Genomic DNA, 21838 nt, shown 5'->3' with positions numbered 1-21838 from the left:
CAGCTCCAAATCCTGGGATTCCTGGCAGCAGGAAGAGCACAGCCCCAGCGCCCCGGCGCTTCCTCCGGCCGCAGCCGCGTCCTTCCCGCGGCACCTGCCCACCAAGCTGCGTCGGGGGGGTTTTAGGCTGGAGATGAGGGAAAGGTTCTTCCCCCAGAGGGTGCTGGGCACTGCCCAGGCTCCCCAGGGAATGGGCACGGCCCCGAGGCTGCCAGAGCTCCAGGAGCGTTTGGACAGCGCTGCCAGGGATGCCCAGGGTGGGGTTGTTGGGGGGTCTGTGCAGGGTTGGGCTGGATGATCGCTGTGGGTCCCTTCCAGCTCAGGATATTCCATGATTCTGTGATTCACCATGTGAGCGAGCAACAGTTCCTTCAGCCCACCATGGTCTTCCCACCCCAGCCACTCCTCTGCCTTCGCTTTAGCCTCCAGTCTAAACCACCTTCCAAGCTCCAGCTCCAGTGGGGATGCCTCCAGTGACAGCCCTGAACCACTTCTCACTCTCAGGTCTCAGCATCCAGACAGCTGAGGTATCATTTATGATCATCACATACCCCAAGCAAAACAGCCATGGTCTTAAAAAAGATCATCTTTATTTACATTTTTCCAGTTCTTTACATTTGGGGGGTTAAAACCCAGGACAAAAATACCCCCCAGAAGCCATGGTTAACATGGAAAACTGCGAGTTTACATTTCAAAACCCAGTTATAAATTGTACAGAAGTCTTAGGTTGTACAGAGCCATCACAAATTGTTGTATAAAACCCCAAAATCCGTAAAGAGAACCACAGGAATAAGGAATTACAGCCATGAGTAGTGGTACAAGAAAGGGCACAAGTTCTGAGGGTTTTACCTCACCAGTATCTCTTGGGGAGGAGGGATGGGTCATTCCTGTTGCAGATAGTTTGAAATATTTTAAAATATAGAATAAAACCCAAATGGAGCCTGGAACACCCTGTATCTCCTGTCTTGTGCTGGCTTAACAGGAAAACGTCCTAGCAGAAAATATCTATTTTTACAAAACTCCTGGAAGTTCAGTGGAAAGTTAAAAAAGAATCACTGTCCAAAAGAAAGAAGAGCCTTTGCATCCCCCGACTCCCCTTTCCCCATCCCCTGCAGGCAGCGGGACAGCAGATGCCAAAGTAGAGTTTAGTGGGACACAAACACTGAAAAAGCCAAAGATACAGAGGTGGGGCATGTGGAGAGCAGGAAAAGAACAAAACCATGAAGGACATAAAAGCAACAGAAATTAAAAAAAAAGAACTGATGGTATTTTTGGTTGTTTCCATTGAACACTTGAGTTTGGAAACAACTCGCAAGCTTCTCTCATGCCCCACTGCTCCCCCTCCCCATTTCAAACAAACTCAGCAACAATTGCTTCAAAAATCTGAGCCAGGAATTTGAATGAATCCCCAGGTGCTGAGGTTTTTTACCCAGAGCTGTGTTTGGAAAAATGGGTGCTTTTTCCCCCCTCTTTATTCCAGTGCTCAGCAAGAGGAGGCAGGGATGACCAAGGCCCTAAAGGAGCTCCCCAGGACTTCAAGGGGCTGTGGACAGAGGGCAGAGGGGTTGATCCTCTCTGGAGAGGGTGAGCAGACAAACTCAAATCCAAACCCAAATACTGGGTTTGTCCCACTGTGCTCATCCAAAGCCCTCATACACCCCAGGACCTGCTGACTGTGCCCTGGGGCCACCTCTGCAAGGGGGGCTCGAGGAGAGCTGGACTAACCCCTCCATCCTGCCCATTTCAGTCCTGGCCCATTTCAAAGGGCTCGATAAAACATCAGCAAGGCTCTTTGTGTCAGGCTTCACTTCCCTGCGCAGCCTGGGACAGGCAAGGCGGGGCAGGAGGGTTGGAAAACACTGATTGTCATTTGTTATGTCAATTCTCTTGCTCAGAGACAACCCCGGGGTGATGACCTGCTCACCCTGGCCAGAGCCACCTCGCAGGGCTGAGAGGGGCCCCTGCACAGCAGCTGTGCTGTGGAGCAGCCCTGGCATCCAAAAGGTTGAGGACCACCCTGAGGTGTAGCTCCAGCTCCTTCCTGCTCCCTCCACAGCAGCCGGTGGTGATGGACACCCCTCACTGGTCAGGAGCGTTCGCGTTTGCTCCTTGCTTTCCAACGGGGACTCCGTGTACAGGAGAGCTCCCAAGGACCAGTTTGTAGCAAATATAATTTGGGAGAGCAAGTTCAGGAGCACTGCAGAGACACAGGGCACAGCATGGGCTGGGTGAGGGCTCCCTCCTCCACAGCCTCCACCGTGGATGGGATGTGCCCAAAGCAAAGGTGAGACAAGGAGGACAGGACAGATGCTGGCTGGGAGTCTGGAAAAACAGCCCGGGACTCTGGCCACAGCAAGCAAACAGCAATCCCATTTTCCAGCCAAGGAATGTGGGCTGGACACAGCAGCAGCAGCTCAGCTCCAGGGACGGAGAAGGAGCTGGGAAACCAGTCCTGGTCCCAGCTCCATCTGCCTCTCCCAGAGCCTGGCTGGGTCAGGAGCCTGCAGCCCAGCCCAGAAGCTCCAGAAGCATTGACACTTTATAGGAATTTTTCCAGAGGTGTGGAAGGGATTTGGGTTGAAGGATATGCACAGCCAGCAGCAAGGAAGGCCACGGGAGCTGCAGGCAGGCTGAGCCAGGCCAGACAGGTTCGGCCAAGTGGGAGGAAGAGGAAGAGCACTGGGAAGAGCTGTACCTGCCTTTGATCCATTGTGGATCAAGAATGCTGCTCATGGCAGGCAAAGGAGAGTGAAATCATGGAAGCTGGGCAGAGGCATAAGCTGAGCAGAGAATGAAGAAGGATCTTTGTGTCCAGGACACAGATCACAGCCTGCAGTGACAGCATTTAGGGAACACCTGCATGCCTCAGACATGGGATCAGCAAAGAGGGGGTGTGGGGAGGAGCCTTCTTCCACTTTCAATAAATTTATTCCTTTAGGAGAGGGCTCGGCCTGCTGGTCTCGAGCCCTTCCAGCCAGACCTTGGCTGTGCCATCTCCATCCTCCTAAAGGCAGAGTCTGCTCTCCTCTTCCTCCCCACCAGCAGTGAGCACTGCCCAAGACTCCTGGGCCACTCGGACAAATCCTGGCTTCAGGACACAGAGCCTGGGGAGCAGCAGTGCAGAGGCTGCTCTCTCCAGAGCCAAGCCCACGTGATGCCAAATTCCCTCCAGCCATGTGGAATTTTGAGCCTGGCACTGTGGTCAGCCCACACTGTGTTTGTTTTCCCCGAGCTGCCTTGGCAGAGATCACCACCCTTCCTGGTGAGAGCAAAAAAACCTCACTTCATTTTGTAAGAAATCAGCAAGGTGCATTCCTGGATTTGGCATGAACAGGCACATGGATCAGCATCAGAAATGGATGAAAAGCACAGCATTTCTCTTAGAATAATTTATTAAATACAGTATTAAAATTTGTATTTCTGAATTCAATCATTAAAAACAAAACTTCATCTAAATATATATATATATTTATATATATTCAGGGACAATGACAATCACTCTATCAGCGTGGTTGTGCCAGCACTGCTCAGAACAGCACCTTTGCTACGTTACCCTTAAAGCAGTTCGATGCTTAAAAAAAAAATAAAACAAAATAAAAAAGCATTTGCAAAGAAAGAGTGCAAAGCAGGGCCTGTCCCAGCTGCCTGAGGGGTGTGCAGAGGTGGCTGAGCAAGGAGCAGCAGCTGGAAATGCTCCTAAAGGTCTGTCAGATATTGCTTGCCCAGCCTGAGGCCATGTGAGGACCAACTCTGAGGTGCCGGAGGTCTGGCGGCCACAACTCCAGCCTGGCTGGGCACCTGTGGCTCTGAAGGATGTGACTTGTGGTTTCCTCAGCTCGGGTAGTCAGTGCTAAACAAGCTAAACAAGGTGGTGGGGGGGTGGGGGAAAGCACAAAAGAAAAATTGCAAGAAACCCCAGCTTGTTGCCCTGACTGCCGGGTGCAGCGGAGGCTGCGGGCGAGGCGCAGCAGTTCCCACGCGGTTTGTGTTCATTGTCACATTCTGCTGAGGCTCAGGGGACACACAGTGCCACCACACACCCTCGTGCACTGCCTTGGCAGGGACAGCCCCTCCTGGGGACAGCCCAGGCTGAGCCCCGCAGAGGGTGGGCCCAGAGGGAAGGGATGCCATGGGCCGGGCCCCTGGGCAGACTCAGAGGTAGCATCAGACAGACTTTTGTGATTGATGGTCACGTAACTCTGGCCTGGGAGGAGAGGGCACCCTGCAGGGGCGGGAGGTGGGACATGGGATGTGGTCCCCCCGCTCGCAGAGTGACCAGTGCTGTTGTCCTGTGTGCCAGGGCCCAGCAGCGAGCGAGGATGGGCTGTGTCCCACAGGGCTCTGTGGAGAAAAGCCACCCGTGGTGGAAAAGGGCACCCCATGGAACACCAGGCTCCCCCCACAGCTCGTCAGGGCTTATCAGCAAGTGCCCCCATGAACCCCCCCCTGCCCATGGCCACTCACACTGCCAGTCACTCCCCCACAGCTCAGGTACAGCGAGGGCTTGTGCTTTTGGCTTTTTAAAAGTCCCTGACCTTCCGAACCTGCTTACTCCAAGAAACCTCCTGCTACCCTTAGGACCTCTGAGGACAAGGAGGAAGGGCTGTCAAAACCACTTGTGGAGAGCACATGGGCCCTGAAAGAGGAGAGAAAGTCCACACAGCCCAGCCTTCCCCTACAGCGGAGCTGTGCCAAGTCAGGAGTGTTTCAGATAAGGCATCGCAGGTGCTTTGATAGTAAAGCAGTTAGTGTTGACTACAGTACTGGAACAGGCTGCTGCCCAGGGCACCCCGGCGGCAAACCCAGCTCTCCAGCACTTGGTGCAGCAGCAGGAGGCAGTTCGGTTTCCCAGACCTCTCCTACACGCATGCAGGCTGCTCTGGCCGCTCTTTTTGGTTTTTTACCCCCCTCCCTAGAAAGAGACTTAAAAAGCCCAGGCTGGGATGTGGCAGCTCCCCCCCCACAGCAGCCAGAGAGACAAGAAGACACCTTGTGCTGTACCAGACTTTGCCACAGGCGGGTGCCCCGTGGTACCAGGGTGGGCAGCGCCGGCGGGGCTCAGAGCAGGGGAGGGCTAATTGCCATTGCTGATGCTGGAGTTGGCACTGCTGCAGCTCTGCTCGTAGGACGGAGGTGCCTCTGCAGAGGAAAGGAAGAATGAGAGAGGTTATGGTGTGTGTTTGGGAGGTTCCCTTCACCCCAGTCTGTGTAACCCAGGGCAGAGTTAAGCAATCCACCAACACACACTCCCTGCCAGGGCCCCACAGCCTGCCCTGCTGAGGTACATGGGGTTTGTAGGATTTGAGTCAGCCAGTCCCATCCCTGCCCTAATGCACACAGAGATTAAAATCACCACCTCACAGTCCTGTTCTGTTCCTCCCTTTCCTTCCCAAGCATCCTCCTGTCCTCCAGCAGCTCCAGATCACCCATGCTCCATGTGCCCCAACCCAGGGCTGAAGTGACACATGGAGTGTCCCGTTACCCCAGTGCAAACAGAGGGGTTGATTTGGGTAGGACTGTGCTAAGAGACACTGCTGGCCCTGCCAGCCCAGCACAGCTCCAGGAACCCAGCACAGCTCCACAGGACTCTGGCACGCTGGGATTTCCCTGAGCTGTTCCACCCCGGACACTTCCTCAGCTCCCACCCCCACAGCTTCAGACCAGCTGCAGGCCCACTCCAAGTCAGACAGAAGATTTCAGTGACATCATTTTCCTGGCTCTGTTCCCACCAGCCTCACCACAAGCCAAGAAGTTTTTCTATCAGTGGGAGGCTGAAAGCTCATTTAAGAACAGGGAGATCCTCTCATGAGGAGCCCAGGGCAGGCATGGGCGTGGATATGGGAAGGACAGCTGGCTTTTACAGCTGGAAGAGGGGACTCCTCCAGAGGATAAAGCAGGCAGAGAGATGTCACAATCCCCTCTGACAGTAGCCTCCAGCAGACTGACTGAATCCCCAGATTCCCAACAGTTCACAGCTAGCACAGTCTGGTGGTAGGAGCCATTTCCCCCCAGTCCCAGATCCCGGGAGCGCTGCTCACCGTAGGGGTATCCCCACGTGCTGTACTCCGGGGGCAGGATGAGCGAGCTGGCTGTGGGGACAGGCACCACGTTCCCCTCGGCGTAGTAGGGGACAGTGGCTCCCGTGGACAGGCAGAGCGTGGGGTGGTTTGGGGAGCCCGTCTGCTCCGAGTCCGCCCGTATCTCCTGGAAGCTCAGTCCTGGGGCGTAGCTAAAGGGCTGCTGCTGGGAATGGCTTTTGGTGGGGATGGAGACATTGTCCATGGGGTGATAGCCACTGGCAGCCTCCTCTTCCTCCGGGGGGGCACTGGGGACCACCACAGATGGGATGTGCTGGATGGAGCGGGAGGGGCTCAGCGGGACTCTGTTCACAGCAATGTTACCAATGTAGATGGGGAGAGTGACAGAAACCTCTGGGGACTTGAGGGAAACCTGGAAGAGAAGGGAAAACAGTGGCATCCTCGTTATACATGGCAGTGGGAAGGTTCACCTGGTGTCAGGACCACCCACACCACACAGCTCAGCCTGGGAGGGGGCACAGAGCTGCAGCCCAGCCCAGGGATACTGTGGATAAACTCACCTGGATGTAGTAGTCGATGTGGATGAGGCTGCAGCCCTGCAGAATGGACTGGGGCAGTGCTGGAACCAGGATCTGCTCCTTCCATTCTGCATGTTTCCAGGCTTTCACCCCGGAGCCTTCCACCTCGGCGATGGTCCTCAGGTCATAAATCCAGCGCTTGGATTTATAGGCCACTTTCTGCACAGGCAGGAGGAAACACAGCTTGCACAGAGGCTGCAGGTGGTCTCCTGTCTCCCAAATGTAAGTCAGGACACAAACCCACCCAACTGCTTTGTCAAATAGGCACAAGCACAAACCCAAGGAATACCCATTGTTGTGAAAGACTGAGCAGGGATAAGCAAGACAAGTTCTACCTTTTCTGTCCCCAGGAATGTACAGAGAAACAGAGCTGGAGATTTGGCCTCCTCGCTGACCCCAGTTTCACAGAGGCCTCCATGGGGTGGAGCACCAGCACAAGCCAGAGAATGGCCCCACTGGACACTGACCTGGAGCAGACTGGCCACCACAGCGCCGGTGTCCCGGCCAGACTTGTTCTCTATGTCCGTGCGGAGCTGGATGGCCTGGCCCACGATGTAGCCCTTCAGATCCGACGTGGCCGTCAGGATGATGTTGCCACTTTTCACAAGCTTGTAGTTGAACTTCTTGGTGATGGACATAGTGTTGGGCTGCTGCAGGACGGCACAGACAGAGGTGTTGGCTCAAGAGAGTCAGAGAGCCTCTGGGAAAACACTCAAGAGATTCAAAACAAGCAAGCAGAAATATTTGCATCTAAGAGGATGCAAAGAATCAGAAACATGGCAACACCATAAACAACAGGTCTCACTTCCCCAGCCCCACTGTTCTCCTGTCCTATTAGTTGCGTCCCCCTCCAAAGCAGGTTCCCCAAACCCAGGTCTCTCCAAGCACCTGAAGCTGTTGGCTTGCATGCGCGAAAATTCAGAGAAACCTTTCAAAGCAACACACACAAGAGTCAGAAATCACCTGGAGCAGGTACTGACAGCAAGGCAGGAGAGATGAGGACTATGCTCTTGCATAGTCACAGCATGCAGTCAGAGCTGTCCAGCCACACAGTGACTCCTCAGACAGCAGGACAAGGACAAGTGCTGAAGTGTTGGCATTTCCCAGCCAAGCCCCTCCTCGTTCTTACCTCGATGTCAGGGATGTCGTTCAGGTTGAGAGGGCAGAGAACGTAGAAGATCTTGTTGCATTTGTAGTCCTTGGAGAAGCGAGGTGTGTCTATCACAGCTTTCACCTGATGCAGGACCTTGCCAAAAGGGCCTTCAAATGATGTAGGAGCAGAAGCTGGAGTCGAGAGAGAAAGAAAAGATCATAAGGCTGAGTCAGGCCAGTTTCTGAACTGGAAGGATATGCAAAAGCCAAGGCTTCCAGGGAAGGGCCTTCAGCCACATTTCTGCATCTTACCTGGCAGCAGGAACTGGAAGGGAAAGTTGTGCTCTCCAGCCGTCAGGACCCCTGTGGAAACAAGAGTGAAGGGTAAGTGAGACAGGCTGAGAGGCTGCTCCTTGGAATGTGTGATCTTGTGGGAGAGAGGCCACCACCCAGGGAATCGCACGCAGCCTGTTCAGCTGCCTACAGCCACCAGACAGCTCCAGATCCGATGGGCAGTGCTTGAGCCACCAGGAGCACCTGCTGCCACCCACCCCTCCTTGGGACAGGAGAGGTTCTGCATTAAGATATCCTGTAAATAAAGTGGTTTGGGGCAGGGTCCAAGGGATCCCAGTGCCACAGCAAGTGGTCATCCCAGGCTGTCCACACAGGGGTCAGCAGGGCCGCTGTGGGTTTATTTTTCCTCAAGTCTTCTCCCTGTCAGGCAGTCAGGGGGAATGTGAGAGATCACAGGCACAGTCTGAGGGTGGTAGGGAGTTCTGGTGGCCATCCAGCTACACGCCAAGCCCCTCACAGAGGCACAGGGTTCAGGAGCTGGAACCAGAGGTCCACCCACCCCTGGTCCCAAGAAGGGACCTGCGATACCTCAGCCCAGCTTCTGAGACAACAGGAGAGCAGAAAAATATTGCCACAACATCAAAACCTCAGCACTTGTTTTTTTCAACCATTGCTCTGGAATGGCCTCGAGGGCACAGGGCAGAGCCAAGATCCAGCTCATGGCTAAAACAACAGATTCCAACTCCTCAACTCCATCCACCCTCCAGCACTCCCAGATCCCAGATTCCCTCCAGGGTAGTGTCACAGCTGAACTGGACCCACAGTGTGATCCAGTAACACCAGGCAGCTCCCAAAGTTGCCTTCAGCAAGAAAACCTTTGAGGTTTATCCACATTTGTCAAATCCACATACATACAAGAGGTTTTGTCAGAGCTGAGAGGAGACCTGGATACCCAGTAAATTGAGCTGTGTTTGTTCTGCTTTGTAGGATCATTGCTGGAGGTACCAAAACCCCAGATCTGGCTGGTGCTTTTGTTGTTGCAAGACAGGAGGAGGCAGCTTGCTGGTTAGCAGTGCTGGCTCTGCAGAGCTGACAGTAATCGAGTCCTGTCGTCAGGGGATTAAGTGGATTACATGGAAGGGGGAGGTGGGGAAGAGAGGAGTAAATCCCCCCCACTGACACTGCAGCCCAGGCAGGACTTGGTGCATCATTCATGCTATGAAAAGCTGGATCTCTGCCTCTCTGCTCGTTCAGCCGCTCCATGGGGACGAGGGACACCCCAGTGAGTGCGTCCCGCCCGCAGGGACAGCGGGATAAATAATCCAAGATGCGCCTCATCACGGATCTCTGCAAAGGCTCGTCGGGACAACATCAGAGATGTCTATTTATACACTTTGTCCTCACAGAGAGGAACAAGATTTGCTCATTGCCATCACCTCCCTGCTGATTCCCCTCCCGTCCTCCAAACAAACCTGAATTATGTAGGCTAAAATGCAGCACCCGGCGCTGTCACCAGGTGGAGGCACCAAGCCAGGCTCTGCCCTCGCTGCCAGGCCTGATGCTCCAGAGCTGGGCAGTGGAACAGCCTCTCCTGTTCCCTCCTGGGCAGCCTGGCTCAGCAAAGGTGCCAGGTGAGATGCAGCTGGTGCCTTGGCTGGTTGCTTCCAGGATAAGCCTGGTTAATGTGAATGACTCGATGAACCCAGCCCTTGTTTGGTGCCCTGAGGGTTTCTGTCTTCTAATGGGCACCATTCAACATTGATCTTACACCCATTATCTCTACTTCCAGAAAGCAAATGGGTTACTGGAATACATCGGCTGTCCCGGGCATTGCAGTACAGGGACTTTCTCCACCTGAAAAGGAGTGGGAGTGAGTCCTGCTCCTGCCCTGCAGAAGGGAGGGAGGTGGCAGTTCCAGAGGGGAGCGGTCACCGAGTTTCCACCAAGAGAATTCCCAGCTGTGTGACCTGCAGAGCTCCAAATGAAGGTGCAGGCAGTGATTCCAGGTCTCCTGCTAGGAGCATGAAACTTCACAGCCTTTCCAGGACCCTTAGGATGAGCCCACAGACCCAAGTAAAAGCCCCTATTCTACATTACAGGCAGCACCATCCAACAAGCCATTTCTGTCCAACTCCTGCCCAGCTCAGGTGCACCAACAGGAAGTTGGGCTAGAAGTGAGCCTGTGAGCACTTTCACAGTTTTTAACTCACACAGCATCACTGAGCAAGGCCATGAACTCTCCCAGGAACACGCGTGGGCAGCATCACCCATGGAGGATGTGGTTTGGCTGTCAGAGCCACCATGCGACTCGCTGGCACTGAGGCAGTTTCTGCACAGGTAGCCCAAGCTCTGAGTAGGTCACCAGATGGGAACTGCCCACAGGTCAGCCCAGACCACCCTGATGGTCCTGACCAAACCCAAGTGCCCACTGACCTGTTGGGTGTGACCCACTGAACAGCCTGCAAATCCCCAGATCACAGCAGGGGAGATGCAGCATCAGGCAGCGTGTCCAGAGCCATTCCACAGCTGCATCTGCTGTGCAATCCCAACATCCCAGCAGCAAGGGGAACACATGGCCCATGGAAAGCCACTCATCACCCCTGTCATTCCAGCCCAGAGAGCTTCAAGCAACAATCCAGGACGTTTAATGTGCTAATTTCATCTACAAGTGGACTTTGCAGCAGAGACAGCTGTTGGCAGCAGGCAGAGGTGAGCTGATTTCCAGCCATGGTGGGACCCATGGCCATCCCAACACTTGGGAAGAGCTGCCTTTTCCATGCTGCTCCAGAACCAGAGGCTTTGCCAAAGCACCCCCAAGCCTGGGCAGGGCACAGCAGGTCAGCAGGAGTTCAGCACTGCTCGAGGGGGGCATTGAGACCCCTCCAACAGGGGCAGGTCACAAACAACTGTGAGGGGACAGGGCTGTGCCAGCCACCGCAGCCACGCTGAGCCAGCACCTCCCCATTCCCAGAAGCCGGAACAAAGGCCACAGTGTCCTCGGCTGCAAAAAAGCTTTTCCTGAAGTTTATGTGCAGCTAAAAATACCTTGAGAAAGTCATTAGGCAGCAGAGGCAGCTGGCCTAGCAGGGCTCTGCTGTGGGGCCATACCTGCAGCAGCCTTTCCCCCTGGTAGGAGTCAAGCCAGCAGAGACTGGCCGCCCCCGCACAGCCTTGGGAAACTTCCTCCCGAAAAATTCCTGGAGGGAAAGAAGCTGCTGCCCCAGATAGCCTAGAAAAAAACCCAAGTCCAGACAGCAGGAGCAGCAACAACACACTAACAGTGCAGAAGAACCTTGGAGATTTCCCTGAATCCAGTGGAAAGCTGTCTGGTCTCTCCCATTCATGGCTCAGCTGCTCCCCTCCGTTCCACACAGGCACTGGGGTTGTTCACTTGTACCACTGGATGTGGAGGACTCCCGGAATATTTCATTTACAGAAAAGAAATGCCTCGATCCAGAGGGCTGATGCCAAGTCTTCTGGCTCCCCTGGTGATGCTGGGTTGCCATCCAGAGAGACCTTGCCAGGCTGAAGGGGCTGGGCCTGTGAGAATCTCGGGAAATTTGACAAGGCCAAGTGCAAGGTCCTGCAGCTGGGTCAGGGCAAACCCAAGCAAAAACACAGGCTGGGCAGAGAACGGATAGAGAAAAGCCCTGAGGAGAAGGACTTGGGAATGTTGGTGGATGAGAAGCTCAGTGTGCCCCCGTTGTGTGTGCTGACCCCAGGCACCCCCTGCGTGCTGGGCTGAGCCCCCAGTGTGGGCAGCAGGAAAGGGGGGGATTCAGTCCATCAGCTCTGCTCAGGTGAGACCCCACCTGCAGAGCTGCCTCCAGCCTTGGGGCCCAGCACAGGAAGGACCTGGAGCTGCTGGAGAGAGTCCAGAGGAGGCCATGAAGACGCTCCAAGGCTGGAGCCCCTCTTCTCAGAAACCAGGCTGGGACAGCTGGAGGTGTTCACCTGGAGAAGAGAAGGTTCCAGGGACACCTCAGAGCCCCTTCCAGTGCCTAAAGGGGCTCCAGGAGAGCTGGAGAGGGACTGGGGACAAGAGCATGTAGTGCCAGGACAAGGGGGATATTGGGAAGGAATTGTTCCCTGGGAGGGTGGGCAGGCCCTGGCACAGGGTGCCCAGAGCAGCTGGGGCTGCCCCTGGATCCCTGGAAGTGTCCAAGACCAGGTTGGACAGGGCTTGGAGCAGCCTGGGACAGTGGAAGGTGTCCCTGCCCATGGCAGGAGTGGAACTGGGTGATCTTTAAGGTCTCTTCCCACGCAAACAAAGGTTTCCCTGCACTCACTGCAAACCAGAGCACTGCTGCACCACTGCAAGGGAAAACTGACACCATCACACCCGTTGGGGGTGAAATGACCACAGGTCTGTATTTACACTCTTAAACAAATGATCCAAGTCGAGTTTACTCCACCACAGCTGCTGGAAGTGTCTGGGCTCTGGTCCGAGCAGTGCAGCATGCCCGGCTGGTGCTGCCAGGCCCCCACCCAGGCGGAGTTGGCAGCCAGAGAAATCACCAACCCTTCAAAGCCATCATCCCTCCAGAGCGAGGGGAAGCTCCCTGCCCACACCCTGCCCTGCCTGCAGCTGGCCAAGGGCTGGGAAAGGTCCTCCAGCAGCCTCTGCCCAGCACAAGAGCAGGGCTGGGCTGGGGCTCAGGAGGATCCAACCCCACAGGAACAAGGACACAGCCCTGCTTGCCGTGTCCCACCCACCTTCCCAGGGCTGTCTGGCAGCTTTCTGTGCAAACAGCCCAGTCTGACAGCACCGGCGGGGCCAGATCTGCCTGGGCTGCACGTTCCAACCAGTGCCACTGCAGGGACACCTGCCAAACCCTCCTCCCACGCTGGCTGCCCCAGCCCCAGAGCCTCCGTCTGGAAGTACCAGGCAGTCACAGCCACCTCTCCACAAGGGTCACGGCCACCATAACAAAGCCAGGACCTCCAGGATGGCAGAAGGGAGTTGGGAGGTGCCTTGGTCGCTCCTGCACAGACACGGCAGACTCGGATGAGCCTTCATTCCTCTCCTATGAGGGTTTGCCCTGCGGTGTGCTGGGACAGCCAGCCCAGACATGTGACACACAGCAGGCTGCAGGCCAGGAACCACGGCGTGTGGCACAGCACACACCTCTGCCTCACCAAGCTTCACTCACAGCTACGCAGGGCAAAAGAGGTGAATATTCTGTGTGTCACTCCCTCCATCCCCCAAAGAGGAGGATGGTATCAGCTCTGTAGCCACCACTAGGAGCCTGGAAGGTGTCCCTGCACCCCAGGCACAGGAGACAGGGAGTGGCTGAAATGGGGCTCCTGCCCCAACCCCCGTCCCTCCCCACCAGTCCCTCCCCAGCTCTGCTCCCTCCTGCTGCACACACGGATGCTAGAATGGGAACAGGCTGCACCTTTGGAGTACACAGATTTTTTGGTTCTTCTAGTAGAGGAACAGCAGGCCAGACCATATGGCAATTTCTCCCTGGCTACTTAACGAGTGATGCATTAACTGTGTTGGCCAATTCAAGGAGTATAGAAAGGTACCTAGTGCCTGCTGGTCCCTGTGCCATCACTTGTAGCAATATGGTCTTTCTTCCTGCTGCCTAAAATCGGCCCTGGGGAAGGCGAGCTCCTCCAAAGGTGCTGAGTTAGACTGATTCTGGTGTTGCTGATGCATGGCTTGAGTACTCTCCTCTCAAGGCTCTCCAGGCAGAGAGCAGGGAAGCAGCAGGTTCATGTTTTCCACTTCGGGGTGGAGAAATGAGCAGCCCTAGCTCTGCACTGTGCCACAGGACCCCAAGTGCCCAGCCACGGGCAGAGATGTCACTCTCACTGCAGTCCCAGCAGCCAGCACCCCGCTTACTCCTGTCCTCCCCTCTCTCCTCATCCACTTCTGCTGCCAGAAAACTGAATATTAGATGTAAGCAGGAGGCCAGAGCTCCTTAGCTCTCAGGAGGCTCTATCAGAGCTGTCAGAAGGGACCATTAAGTCTGTGCCAGGGCACTTGAGGTGATGCTGAGCCATTGCAGCTTTAGCACAGGACTCAACTCGGCCTCCGATGAATGAAGTTAATACAGGGGATTACAAACTGCAACAAAGGAGGGGAAATGCACACATTTGCTCGTGCCATCAGCAGGCACAGGTGCCACAGAGGGAGCAGCCAAGAGCCAGAAGAGCAACCTGCCAGCAAGCACAGCCAAAGCTGCTGGGAAAACCTCAGTGTTCAGCTCCAACAAGAGCTCTCCTGCTCTGTGTGGCAGCGATGGAGCACAGCCCCAGCAGGCTCCACGCTCCCTTTCAAGGCAGCAACTCGCTCACTCCAGCTCTGCAAACGCACAACACACCGCAGGAACAGCCTCCAGCACTCCAACACAGGTAATGCTGCTGAGATAAACCTTTCTGTAACACAGGAGGTGCAGCAGAGTGCCCAGCACTGAGGCGAGAGCTCCACTGCTCATAAACCTCTGTGTCAGCAGTTTCCAGAGACATTCTCAATGAATTAGCAGGATCTGGCAGTATGGCAACGCTGCAAAAAACCCCAGAGGATTAACTGGTCTACTGAGGCAAGAAATTGGGAAGTGCTGAGGAAGCGGCTGTGGCCCAAGGCAACTGCAGATCCTTCGGTGAGGTTTTCCTGGGCTGAACCTGCAGCTACTGCTCCTGAACCTGGCAGCACAGTGTGGCCAGGAGCTGGCACCAGCACACCCTTAATGGCTCACTGCTGCCCATGGACACCCTCCTGCTCTCACCTGGGCAGGGGCTGTCCAGGAGCATCACCTGCTGCTCTGAGACCTCCTGCTCGCACAGAACAAGCTGCACAAGTCTCACAATGCTGCTTAGTCAGGTCACCAAGATTTTTAAATTCAGCTGGGAGCCAAGATTGTTACCCTGTGCCAACTGCTGGCCATGAAGGTGTTGTGCCAGGCCGACAGAGAACCACCCCAGGGAAGAGGTGATGCACAGCTGCCCCTTTTCAGCTCTTTGTGCAAGAAATTTGCCAGCAGAGGAAGCATGTGGAGCTGCCAGGAAATCCCTGCAGCGCCTTCAAGCTAACTAACAAGCTGCCAAAAGAAAGGTCAGCTGGAAATTACATCCAGCTCCCTGCACAAGTTCAACTCAGGTACAAGGAGGGAATGAAAAAACCAGAAGTCTACCTTTGCATGCACAACCCTTCCACAGGCCAAGAGCTGTGCATGCAGCTGGAGATGCAGGGAAGGGACAGCCCCATGGGGGTACAGGCACAGGATGGACCTGCTCCTCTCTGGCTGAACAAGGGCAGAGCCACAGCAGGGAGGGGGAGAGGAGCAGGAGGCTCCACAGAGCTGAATCACTCCATTATATTGGATCAAGAGAAGCATCTCTGTGCCCGAGAGCAGTGGGTACAAGCGGTGCCATTCTGTGCTCGCTGCCACTTGATCCCCTGCACTGCTGGCACCTACAGAAACCCAGCAGCCCCCACCCCTCTCGCAAGGAAAAACCAACACCAGCAAGCAATCAAAGTCCAAGTGGGAAAAGTAAATACCCTCTTAGCCTGCCCTCCAGGAGGCAAACAATGAGCCCCGCTGGGAGCCCTCAGTGGGCTGAGTGACCTCTGTAGCACAGCAGCCTCTCCAGCAAACAGAGCAGCGAGAGGCTCCGGAGCAGCTGGCACACTCTGCACTTCCCAGCAGCTTTTATGTAAAGAGCCCGAGTTCATTAAACCACTGGCCTGTGTGTGATTGCCAAGGCTACAGCACAATCCCCTGCTCCTCACGGCTGCCTGCTGCCTCCAGCTCCTGCCCTGCCCCACCAGAGGCTTTCCCAGAGCACAGAGGATGCCCTGCTCGAGTGGGGACAAGCCCTGAGGGGAGCAGGGTCCCCTGCAGCAACATTCATCACCAACCTGCAGATGCTCCAGTGGCACAGCCGGGTCCTCCACACCCTGTTCCAAGGCGGGGAGAGAAAGGAAAGTGCCTTAAATGAGTGCCAAAGTGGGCATCTGGGTTATTTCAGGGCCTGCCTCCTTTTTCATGCAATGTACAGCCTTAAGAAAAGCCCAAAGCAGTGTGTAATACCAGCAGCGGCTGATGCCACAGAGGACGAGCTGCCCCCTCACTTATTTCAATGCAAAGGTGCGTGGGACGAGAAGTGTGGAGTCACTCTTGGAGGCTTAAAGAGCAATCTGAGCCTCAACAGTTTTGCAAACCTCCTCTCTCCTTCCCCCCCACCGTGTCCTCAAAGAGCACGGATTTGTGTTTTTTAAAGTTCCTGCTCAGGATGTGGGAAGGGAGAGAGCGAGGCAGGCTGTTTGTCAGGCTGAGCCTGCCTCCCTGCACCACCTCCACAGGTGCCAGCACTGCGGTGGCACCGCTGGAGCTGGGCCACTCACCAGGGATGGGCAAGACAGAGCCCCATTCGCTGTGTGGCCTTGGGGACACCTGGGATTCCTCCTCTAGCCAAGCCAATATTATCAGGCTGGATGAACTGGGGATGGTGTCAGAGGACAGCCTGGCATACCCCTCTGCCCCAGGGCACAGCCTGGCTGCCAGCTTCCCCCCAGCAGGGACATGCTGCTCCTCCTTACCTCTTTTTTGTTAATGCACTTGTTCAAAAAGAAGAGGTAACAGCACTGCTGTAGTGGGGGGAAGGCAGGAACAGAAGAGTCCTCTGAGGCAGAAGCAAATTCCTCGCCTTCCTCAACTCATTCTCAGGCAGTGACATCTCCTGTGTGGGTAAGACCTCTGGGGGCACAGCAGGAAGGCAGTCCCTCCACCTGACACCAGGGCCTCCCACAGTCCTGCCCTCCCTTCTGCTGTTTGCTTTTTGGTGGGAGGAGGTGAGGCGGGCACAGCCAACCCTCACCTGGAAGAACAAGCACGGATTCACCCTGGGAGGATTTTGCATGGTTTTTATACACCTGCAGGACCATACCAGGTGCCACCACAGTAACCTTTGCTTGTGGGGCTCTGTCACGGGTGGCTGCTGGTGCTGGCCAGGGAAGCAGTTGTGTGCTGGGCCAGTGGCCAGGCTGGCCTCATGCTCCTTTAGGAGTCCTTGCTTGGAAATGCTTCCAACTCCCTTAACTCACCCTCACCCTGGGCCCCTGCCATCACCCTCACCACCCCATGCCCCAAGAGCCAGGAGTCCAGCCTGCCTCAGTTTCCCCTCCCTGCCGGGTCAGCCCCGCAGGGAGGCACCCAGGGAACACCCACATGGGACACTCCATCTGTCTGGAGCTCCTTCATGCTCTCTTTAGGAAAGGCCAGGACAGCTGAGAGCTATTCCTGGAAAGCCTAAAAACGCCACGGCTGAGTCAGCGCCGAGGCTGTGCCTGCACAAGGCCATCGCAGGGCTCCCCCAGCACAGCCCTGCCACCGCCTCACTGTGCCAGGACACTGCACTGCCAGCAGCCCCTCGGAGGAGGCAGACAGACAGGCAGACACAGAGGCAGGGACACGGAGACGCAGCCCAGCTCCCTCTGCTCGGCCAGCCCAGACACGCATCAATGTCACAGCGAGGGCTGTGACAGCAGACAGCTCTCTCTGTCCCCATGCCGCAGGCTGGAGCAGTGCCAGCCCCCAGGGCTTTTGTTCCACACCCCTGCAAGCCAGCGCAGCAAATGCAAGGGTCAGCTTCGAAGCCATCTCTGCTGGTGGACTCGGGTCCAAAGGCAGCATCGACACTGTCCCTTCCATCCACATCCCATTGCTCCCCTCTCCATCCTCCCAGGGCCCAGCTGTCCTGCCTGAATGCAGACATGGGACAAACCTGCAAGTCCAGGACAATAATTCCTGAGCATGAAGGGCAAATCCCCCCTTGGCTGCAGTCCCACACACAGGGACTGCCCACTCTCTCCCTCTCTGCTTCCCTACAGCTGGGAATTGGGCTGAGAGCTCCCAGCAGTTGTGTCCACACAAGTTTTTGGACACAAAAAGCTGAGGAACAGAGGTCGGCGACTGTGAGTTCCCAGCACACTGCTCCAGACCAACTGCTGGTACCTGGGGCTGGGCTTTCCTCACAACCTCACTGCACTCTGCAAGGCAGGACAGGAACAACAGCACAACACAGCTCAGTTTCTGATCACACGGCTCTACAGGGACAGATTTTCCCTTCAGTTCATTACATCTCAGGTAAGTCACGCACTGCAGTTTCTTGCCTCACCTGCAGGCAGCTGTGGCAGCTCTGGGAGACATCAGCTGGCCCATCCAGTCCCACTCACAGCCCAGGCACATGGCTCTGTGACCACCGCCAGTGCAGAGCCAGCAGCCCAGCCCTGCTGCCAGTCCCAAGCACCCACTCAGGGCTGGCAGAGCCTGTGATACCAGTGGGTGACAGATAACAGCAATGCACAGGGAGGTACACACGAGTCTGGGTCCCAGAAAAGCAAGAGCCAAAAGACCAGGGTATCCCACAAACACTTTAAGAACTGGGAACACCAAATTTTGGCCACATTTGGATGTCAGGCCTTCAAAGGGCACACTTCAGCACACGGCTTTTCCCTCCATCCTTCCCAATTCACTCTAGTCCTATTTATCAAGGGGATGGCTCTCAAGGCCAACCTCACAAGAACCGACTGCCAAGGCAGCTATCAAAGTCTTCCAGAGGCTGCAAACCCAACAAACAGCACACCCACCTCCTCCCACTCCACCCTCCCACCTGGCTTTTGCCACTGCTCAGCTTGACCGGCACAGATCTGCCCACAAGATCACAGCTCTCCCTCAAATCATTAAATATTAGGAACAAAAGTTGGAAGGAGCATTTTTCAGTGCAGCTGTAGGTTTAAACCTCCCCACAAGTCCACACTCACTCACAGCCTACAGCTCCCAACTCACCTAAGCCCAATGGTCTGCAGCACCTTATAGACCCCTCTGTGATTGTGCCCCCCGACATTCACAGCTGGGCTCTCTGTGCTCAGCACATCCAGAATCGGGCAGGAATGTTTCCCATTGCCCTCCCAGGCAGTTTATCTCTGACTGCAGCCCCCAGGCCGTGAGCCAAGAGCCAGCCAGGCAACTGTCTCCCTTGGCAGGGACCTGAGAGCAAGCAGCACTCGTACCAGTTGCTGTGAGGATGAGCTCAGTCTCCCCTCAATGCTAAAAGCTCTGCTTGGAAAATTGCTGAGCTAGCAGAAACTGCCATTTCAGTTTTACCCATTTCCTGTTACTAGATAAAACAGTATCAGAGGGCTGAGCTTCTGCTATCCTGGGCTTTTGCCATGTTCCTGTTACAGCCACTGCCTTCAGCAGGTGAGTACTGGCACATCTTGATTTCAACAGGAGCCAGGGCACAGCATGAATTATTTGTGGTAGGGCTGACCTATTTAACAGCAGAAAGACAGCATTCATTCAGGCCCAGGTCCCCCCAGAGGCTGCTGGTGTCACTTTACCCACAGGACAATACAACACCATTGCTATCTCTGTCCATCTCACTGGGAGCAGAGGTAGCTGTCCTAGGCTGGTCCTGCCATGCTGCCAGCGCTTCTCCTGGAACACAAGTGACACCTCCACATCCCTTCAGAACAAACTCCTGCCTGCTACTGACCAGCTTTGATCAGTGTTTCGTGACAATCATAAACACACGCAGGAAGCAGAGCAGGGGGAGCCCACAGAGCCTTGAGACAGGGAGCAGTCCCTGTGACAGCTCTGCTTCAGGGCCACAGGATGCCAGCAGTGCTTGCAGGGTGGCTGCCAAGTTCTGCTCAGGATCCTTCCCTGCACAGCTCCCACTAAGCTCTTGCAGTCTCTAATCCTGGCTCACATCCTCTGTGCACAAGCCAAGGCAGCCTGTGAGGGGTATTTCACATCGAGGGGATGTTGAAGTCTTGGTGATACATTTCTGTAAAGCATCTCTGGACCACACATCTCCACCAGGCCTTTGAGACCGTACCTTTGTCTGCCAGGGACAGCGTGCTGTTGAAGTACTGCTCCTCCACAGTCCATGCTGTGTCATTGATCTTGCTGGACACCCCACAGGATCCAATGCAGCTCACCTTGATGGCTGTGAAGAGACAGGACACACGTCAGCACTGGGAGAAAGCAAAACCTCAGCTTCAGACTTGCTTCAGGTACTGTACTGTGCAGGAGCAGTGTCTCAGAAAAACACACACAGGGTGGGAAAATGGAGCAGAGGAAGCAGGTCATGCTTTCATTCCAAAAGCCTGTTTTTCAGCACTCCCAGCACAACTGAGCACTCCCTGCTACCCCAGTGCTATTCCTAGATATTATCACCTTAGAAATCCTCAAGCTGCTTTCCTTGCACTGTGGAAGCCCTTACCAGCTGTGATTGCAGCTCCCTGACAGGTAAACCTCGCTCCAGTTTTCCCCCAAAATGAAGCAGTATTCCCACCCAAAACCTGCACCAGCCTTGGCACTCTGGCTGAGAGCAGAAACCTTGGGTGTCCCTGTCCAGACAGGGATGAGCAGCAAAGGCTCTGCTGCCTCCCACCCCACAAGGAGCCAGGCATCCCACAGTGTCTCACTGTCCCTGGGAGGACAGACGTGTCTGGCACAAGCCCATTAACCAGCTGAACAAGGGGTACAGCCCTATTTGAAGCAGCAACAGAGAGCTGGACCCTCCAGTGCAGCCTGGACAAGCTCTCTGCTGCTTGATTTCACAGCCCTGTCACCCTCAGAGGACATTCCCAGCCCCTGGGAGCCTGCGCCCAGCTCCTGGGGTCAGTCTCAGCTTCAAAGGCTTTCAGCAAAAGCACTTTGCCCATTAACACCTGTCCTGCATCAGGACCTCCAAAATGTCCACACACACATTGCTTCCCCACAGCCACTTCCAAGGGAGTGGCTTCCTCCTCTGTTAGAGACACAGGGCTCAGCAAAGCCACACAGCAAGGTCTGGAAGCATCAGAGGTGCCATCTGACCCTCCCAAAAGCAAGGACAGTAATTTGAGCCATGTTTGTGCCTTGCCTGGAGAAAGTCACCCCACAGCTCAGCCTGCAGCGTGGCTCAGGAGAGCTACGTGGCTCTCAGAGGAGCTCCCCACAGACATTTTCAGTTAGTCTTGGCCAATACTCAGCAGGTTGAAATTAGATTCTGATGTCGACACCAGACCACAGACACAGACAAACGTGACAGACTGGCCTTGCTGCACAGCAAGAGGCGATCTGCAGAGCTGCCCCCATGCAGAGCACACAGGCAGACCTATCTGTGGCACAAACAGAGCCTTCAGGGCTGTCCCAGACTGAACATCTCCCACCTGAATCCCATCAGGTTTTGCAAGACCTTAACTGGAGCCCACAGAATGTCCTTAGCCCCATTTGCCAGGTGAATAGTTCTGCTGGCAGAAAGGTGACAGGATCCACCAGACAGACTCTTTGCCTGTTTGACCCATCTGCTGCCCCGTATTCCAGCTGCATCCACAGGAAGCATCTCCCTGGGAAGCAGGTGACCAGTTTGCCTCGGCTTAGGAGCTCTCCCCCTCCCCTCCACAAGAGCACTCAGCCCTGTTGATATCAACACCTCCAGCCATCTACCCAAACACTGAGGGCTGCACGTTATTGCTGCTTGCAACCACCTCAAACAGCTCTCCAGAGCACCTGCCTGGCCAATGTGACCTTGTCTCCCATGCTGACTTGAGACAGGGTGGAAAGAACCCCAAATAGAGCCCTCTCTACGGGGGGAACACATAGTTCTTACCCCAGTCACAGCGAGGGGGGTCATGCAGTCAGATGGAATGAGCTCCTCAGGGCTTAAAGTCTGTAATCCCACAAGGAAGAACAGCCTCCCCCATCAGAGCTCCTGCCATACCCTCACAGCTGATCATGGCTGTGAGATGAAGAGCCCATTGCAGTCCAAGTGTTGTTCTACACTCAAGGACAAAGGATAAGCAGCTCCAGATGCCAACTCTCATTAACCAAA

General features: G+C 55.3%; 1 protein-coding gene across 1 annotated transcript; it reads right to left on the bottom strand.

Annotated features, from left to right (window-relative positions):
* Positions 1-568: 568 nt before the first annotated feature.
* ARRDC1 (arrestin domain containing 1) lies at positions 569-19988 on the bottom strand (the record flags this gene model as incomplete). The annotated part of the gene is made up of 7 exons (XM_017740285.1): positions 569-5139; positions 6039-6450; positions 6599-6775; positions 7084-7266; positions 7746-7900; positions 8021-8071; positions 19856-19988. Coding segments are annotated over 7 exons (1176 nt in total), but the record flags the coding sequence as incomplete, so codon positions are not given.
* Between the last annotated feature and the right edge of the window lie 1850 nt (positions 19989-21838).

The sequence above is a fragment of the Corvus brachyrhynchos genome, unplaced genomic scaffold (genome assembly GCF_000691975.1).
Source record: "Corvus brachyrhynchos isolate BGI_N302 unplaced genomic scaffold, ASM69197v1 scaffold305, whole genome shotgun sequence".
NCBI classification, from domain to species: domain Eukaryota; kingdom Metazoa; phylum Chordata; class Aves; order Passeriformes; family Corvidae; genus Corvus; species Corvus brachyrhynchos.
The sequence above is the reverse complement of the archived record's forward strand: the minus strand, read 5'-3'. Positions and strand labels throughout refer to the sequence as shown.